Source organism: Salvia miltiorrhiza, chromosome 1, assembly GCF_028751815.1.
Source record: "Salvia miltiorrhiza cultivar Shanhuang (shh) chromosome 1, IMPLAD_Smil_shh, whole genome shotgun sequence".
Lineage (NCBI taxonomy): Eukaryota > Viridiplantae > Streptophyta > Magnoliopsida > Lamiales > Lamiaceae > Salvia > Salvia miltiorrhiza.
The window spans coordinates 47,610,103-47,616,912 of record NC_080387.1 but is presented as its reverse complement, the minus strand read 5'-3'; the positions used below and the strand labels follow the sequence as shown (position 1 = coordinate 47,616,912).

Here is a 6,810-nt window from a genome sequence, read left to right as displayed (position 1 = left end):
TATAATAAAATAACTAAATCCTATTTTTATTTAAAAAATAAATAAAATAAATCAAAATTATCCTTATTATATTAGTGTGTGGGTGGCCACAATGTGGCTGCATAGATTTATTGTTTATAATTTTCTCAAATTAATTATGAAGCGTAAGTATTCTTGAGATCAATCGAATCCCAACTATTAATGTTGCTCACCAAAATTGACTGCTCAAGTTCCCATCAAAATCAAAAAAAACAATCCTCAATTGTGGATCAACTTTAAATATAGAATTTATTTATAAAAGGGAGAGTTTAATTGGGTTGTAAATCTTGTTGTGGGGACTTGATGATTGACAAGTGTCTATGATGTATTGGCTGCCAAATAGTAATTGTACTGCTACTGATCCGCCTCTCTTGTATTCCTCCAAATGTGAAAAAAACCTCAGCTCCTTCACATGATCAATATTTAAGTTACATATCTGCCCAAACTACCAACATTTAAATCACCACAATTACTGGCCATTTCCTCGGCCTAGATTTTTCGCATCTTAATTTATAATGTCGATACCAATCTTATATCTTATATATATATAATCGAAAATCTAACACTAAATCTCGTATTAATTAGTAGTAATGGCCCCAAATTAAAGAATCTGCCTAACCAATTTCCCTTTCGAGAAAAAGGTTAGTTTATCTTAATTACGTCCAAATAGACGACAAATTAATGTCTGCGTCGATCTATCTCACTAATCAGTGTCTACCAAGCGCAAAATATCGGCCAAACTTGTATAAAAACATCCCTACTGCCCATACCCTCTCTTATCACTTATCCCTCTCTCTCTCTCTCTACCAACTCAGTGCCCTAAATTAATAATTAGGCCAGCCACCGCCACAACCACCATTACAGCCGCCGTAGAAGATGACGACGCCTCTCATTCTCTCTCTCCTACTCCTCCTCTCAACGGCCGCGGCCGCCGCGCCGAAGCACGACCTGGTGCGGCGGTCGTGCGTCCACGCGAGCTACCCGGACGTGTGCCTGCGGACGCTGTCGTCGTACGGCGGCGCGGCCAGCACGCCGCGGGATCTGGCGCAGGCGGCGGTGCGGGTGAGCCTTGCGCGCGTGCGGAAGGCGTCGGAGTTTCTGACGAAGCTGAAGGGGACCGGGCGGCGGGAGCAGGGGGCTCTGAACGACTGCGTGGAGCAGATGGCGGACACCGTGGACGAGCTGAGCAAGACTATGTCGGCGCTCCAGCACCTCCGGCGCGGCGCGGACTTCCGGTGGCAGATGAGCAATGCGGAGACGTGGGTGAGCGCCGCGCTCACCAACGAGGACACGTGCCTCGACGGATTCAAGGAGATCGACGGCAAGGTGCGCTCCGATGTAAGGAAGAAGCTCACCAATGTCGCTAGGGTTACTAGCAACGCGCTTTATCTCATCAACCTCCTCGACGATTAGTCTCTCTCTCTTTCTCTACATATACTATAAGAACGATAATGATCTAGTTTTTATTCTCTTGTTACTTCTGCGTTTGTGTGCATAATGTAGCTCATGAATTTCCACCCTGTTTGCAACTTATTCTAAATATAAATATTTCAGAGTGATGTATTATATATGTTCTACCTCTAATGTCATGTTAATTTACTCATACTCTGGATCCATCTATATTTTGCCTCTTAAATTACAAAATGTTATCACAACTTAAAAAAAACGGACTTTAATTAATTAATTTAATACCACATTTTCTACGAGATAATTCATTAATAAGTGAAGAATATTTCATTCTACATGCTCTGAAGGTATATACGTATGATGTTATAGAGATTTGTTATAAAATAAAAGGTTAGAAAATTTGGTATGTGACGATTTTATTAGATGTTGGGAAGGCATTGGTGAATATTGCGGTAGATCCGACACTAATACTGTTGGTTGACGGAATCTGTCAGCCAATTGGAAGGCGAATATTAAAAGTTGTTGATCACGTGATTAGCCAAGTTAAATAGCAGTGGGATATCGCATGAGATTGCTTCATAATTGTACTACAAAATTCTCGTTGTAGTCCTTATATATGACCTTTGTTTGTCTCCTAATTAAACTAATAATAAAGGTATGCTGCCACATTAATACATAATGGTTGACCATGATGGAACATTTTAATAAATTTGAATGAAAAAATAATGATAACAAACTAATAATTTATTTAATACTGAAATTCATACGATAATTCTTTTACCATCAATTTTAGAGAAAAAAACGTGACTATCAAGGACATAACCATCGTAAAAAAGTTATTATGCTTTTTACAATGTTAAGATAAGAACGGACCTAATATATATACACGGAGAGGTTAAGATAAGAATTACTCCATTCCTGAAATATTTTATTTTTTCGTCTTATTTTTAAAATATCTTTTTAATACATTTTTTAAATAATTTCACTAATTATTACCTTTATAATTTTCACATATTTATACACATTATTACTAATAGACTCACTTTTTTTATTATTTTAATTGGTCCATTAGTCTCTATCATCACTTTTTTTTAATTTGTGAGACTCATTCTCCATTCATCAAACACACAACTAACTTTTATTAAAATTCGATCTGTCTCTCTCTCCTTAAGAAGATGTTTCAGGGACTGAGGAAGTATTACATAAAATAAAAATGGAAAACTATTTTCAACCTTTCTTACTGAAGGTGGTTTAAACAAATCCTAATGTTTTCACATAAAATGAGAGAAAAATGTAACATGTTAAGTTTTTAAATTACCAATTTTTCTTTAACTTTAACATTTGAAAAATGGATCTTTGTTGGAAAAGAGCTCCGATGATGTTCATCACGGACACGAACATTGGGTTTCCTCTTAAAATAATAGTGACATGGATGAGATTTTGAATTTTGATGTGTGGAATTGCAATGATAACAATAACCGACACAAAGAAGCTTAAATGGGGTATTGATTTTGGTAGTAATTTGTTATAAAGAGAAAACGTGAATACAATAGAGTGGAGTTGTCAAATGGGTCGGGTCAAGCCAGTCCAACTCAACCCATCGAACTTTCAAACTATATCAGGTTGGGTCGGACTGGTCCGAAATATGATCGAGCCTCAAAATAGCAAGCACAACCCAATCTCTATTGGGCCATCGGGCGGTCGGGCCAAACCCTCCCAATAATTTTTTTTTCCTAAAATTCTAATCATTTTGCTATAAAAATAATAAAAAATAAAATAAATTAGATTAAATTGACTAACATATCAAATCAAATCAGCAATTCACAAATATAATTAAAAATTTCAAATTATACTATTGTAAATCAAAACACAACAAAAAATAAATAAATATTTTATAATAGATGGTTTATTAAATAACACTTCAAAGTATTTAAATAAATTTAAGTACTAATAGTAAATATATTCAACAAGCTCACAATTAATTGAATTCTATTTGAATCAAGAAAGCACACATACACAGTCAATACTACACTAATTAAAGTCTATTCTAAAAAAGGCAAACTCACGATCACGACAAAGTAAAAAAAAAATGGTAATACTCATTATATCATGAAGGGGTTCATAAAATAAATACTTTAAATGAATGAAATATGATTATATATATATATATAATTAATTAATTAATTAATTCATTCATGAAGGGTTCATAAGATAAAAAAATTCAATTAATGAGTTAACATAAGAGTGAAATCTGAACATGAATCTATTTTTAATTCTTTTTTTTAACTTCAAAATATATAACTATAAAGTAAATATTATAAATTAATAATTAAAAAAATTGGGCAGGCCAAAAATCCCATTAACCGCAGGCTTTTTAGCCTCGAAGCCTAGTCGGCCCAGCGGGCCGTTTGGGCGGGCTTTTTAGGCCCAATTTTTTTCGGGCCTCTATTTTATCAAGCCCAACCAACCCTAAATCTGGAAGGGTTGGGCCGGCCCATCGGGCCAGATTAATTTTGACAGCTCTAAATATTTTCCTTCTATTTATAGGCTATTCTAAGTTAGGGGCATTTTGATCATTTCAAATCGGGATGCAGATGGGTATTTATGTCCTTTTAGATCCGTTCTTCTTGGATCTAAAACGTAATTTTATCTCTTCCACTCTTCAAGTGTACGTCAGTCCACAACGAATACTCAGTGGTCTTTCTTTTTTCAGGAATGGTTGCGAGACCACTTGTAGGTAGGGATGGCAAAAAAGTTTTCGTTATTCGGGTCGGGTAACCGATAACAACATTACATGATTTCGGTTTGGGTATCAAGTTTATACCCCACGTATTATCGGTTATCGAGTATACCCGAGCGATTATCAGTATACTTGAATAATTGAATTATTTTTTATTTATGCAACATATAGTTATATTTTATAATTAATAACCTAAAAAAATTAAAACTGAAACTAAACTAAGAAAAAAGAACTTTGAACTCCTAGGCCCCAACCTTAGAGTTTCAATCCCAATCACACGATCCCTTCTCTGGCAGCCCTCGTTGGGCCTTTTTCTGACGATTGATTTGTCATAAGATTAAGGGGGGTGTATTAGTTCAAGACTTTAATAGATTTCTGCAGACTTTTACAGTCTGGGTGTATTAGTTCAAGACTTTTAAAAGTCTATGAAAATCTGGGTGTATTCGTTCAAGACTTTTAAAAGTCTATAAAAATTCGGGTGTATTCGTTCAAGACTTTTAAAAGTCTATGAAAATCTAGGTGTATTTAAAAATCTACGGATTTTAACATTGAACTGATTTACATGGATTTCACTCAAAAAATACACATGAACAAATCTGACCTCGGACTACGAGAATTCAAATCTTGAGAGTTTCCAGCGCTCGCTGGGTACCAGCGGACGCGGCTGAAGAAGCCAGCGGCCGCTGGACTACCCTAGCGCTCGTTGACAACAATTATTGAAATAGGGCTTAGGTTAATTAAAACATTCATGCATGATATACTATGCGAGCTTATCCTGATATAACAAAGCGAAGCAAATTGAGAAGCATTATTATATGTTGATATAATAAAGTTTGTGGGTTCCTGCATGAAATAGGGCTTAGGCTAATTATTATATGCATGCATGATATGCTAAGCCAACTTATCTTGTATATCAAGTTGTATTAGTTTGGGAAGTTAACGATCGCTGGAAGATAACGTTCGCTAGGTCTCCAGCGAGCCCAGCGGTCGCTGGAACCCAGCGGTCGCTGGGTATCCATCGATCATGGGCCCCTAGCGGCCGTTGGAAGTGGGTCTAGCGCTCGTTCAATTTCCACGCTCGCTGAGTTTGTGGATTTCAAGTCCGAAAATATCACGCCAAATTCTTGCTAATTCATTAAAAATCTGACAAAAAATTCATTCAAAATCATGAAGAATCCGTGAGAATTCTATAGACTTTTAAAATCCACGGACTTTTAAAATCTACATAAATCTTGAACTAATACACCCCCCTAAGTGTTTATAAATTGTTCCCTTCCTAAATAAGTGGATTCTTAGTGATTTTAATTATGGCTAATCTTAATTAAATATTGTGATTTTTAACAGTCAATCAATATTTATTTAATCTCAACACTGTAATTATTTACGGAAATTTGATTGAAAATGAATTTGGGCAAAATTCATTTTATTTTATTGTGTTATTCAAGACCAATTGATATTTATTCACAGGAATTTCATTGAAAATAAATTTGGCATCTAATTGAATATGGAAGGTGGCGTAATTTTTGGGATTTCATTGGATTAGTTTTTCCACCCAAAAAACATGAGAATGTAGAAAAAATCCCGTAGAATTTAAAAAAATTAGTGAGTAAGCTCCTTTGGAATCTAGCCAAGAAGAATGATTGTATGTGGATAAAATGGGTCCATGAATACTACATCTAAGGCTAGAACATCAATACAATACAGATTCCAACTCAAGCTTCATGGATAATTCAAAAAATCCTGAGTTATAGAGCTCATTTATTTAACAATACTACTGGCTCTAATACTTTGTTTTAAGCTAAATTCTCCACCAGGAAGCTATATCTGGAAATGCAAGGAGAAGCGCCAAGTGTGACATGGCACATGATGATTACAAGAAACATTGTTCGTCCCAAGTTCATGTTTATAACTTGGTTGGTAATTATGAAAAGATTGTTTACTTGTGATTGTTTAGAGAGTTTGGGGTTCAATGTGAGTAAGAATGTTGTCTCTGTTTACAAGAAAATGAGTCCCATGACCATTTGTTCTTTAAGTACTCTTTATTTTTGATGGTGTGGAGACAGATTGCTGATTGGTGTGGGTTGCATACTCATGTATATGAATGCCAGGATGAGCTGGAATAGATGAAGAGTGAAGACCCACTGCACAACCAAATCTGGTAAACAATTCATTTACAGATTGGTTGTATCGACAGTGGTTGTATTGGCTTTGGAAAGAGAGACATATAATAAAGTTTTGTGATGAGAGTAGTACAATGGAAAGAGTGGTAAAACAATGTCAATTATTCATTGCCACAGTAGGGGATTCATATGGCAAAGTGATGTAGTATTTGAAGTCACAGATGTTAGAGTAGATGATAGAATTGAGTAGTTTGTTGGATTATTTGTTGTAAAGTTTTGCTTACATGCTTCACTTTGTAATAAAAGTCATTCTAATTACCAAAAAAAAAAAAAAAAATCTGGGATCTATGATTGATTTTAGTTCTCACTGTAATATAAAGTTCTCAAAGTAATCTAATTATACACACACACACACATATAAACCAAGCCGCTCGCAACTTATTTGGAGGTTGGCTCAAAAAATACTTTAAGTTCGTTTAGAGAAGTTCGATATGTCACAGCCCAAAACCGTTTATTTCCTTTGTA

The 6,810-nt window shown here is 35.2% G+C and overlaps 1 protein-coding gene across 1 annotated transcript; it reads left to right on the top strand.

Annotated features, from left to right (window-relative positions):
* The first annotated feature begins 780 nt into the window (after positions 1-780).
* On the top strand, positions 781-1,621 carry LOC130987970 (pectinesterase inhibitor 3). Its single transcript, XM_057911708.1, has one exon. The coding sequence runs from the start codon at positions 895-897 to the stop codon at positions 1,429-1,431; it is 537 nt and encodes a 178-aa protein (XP_057767691.1). The 5' UTR covers positions 781-894; the 3' UTR covers positions 1,432-1,621.
* The last annotated feature ends 5,189 nt before the right edge of the window (positions 1,622-6,810 follow it).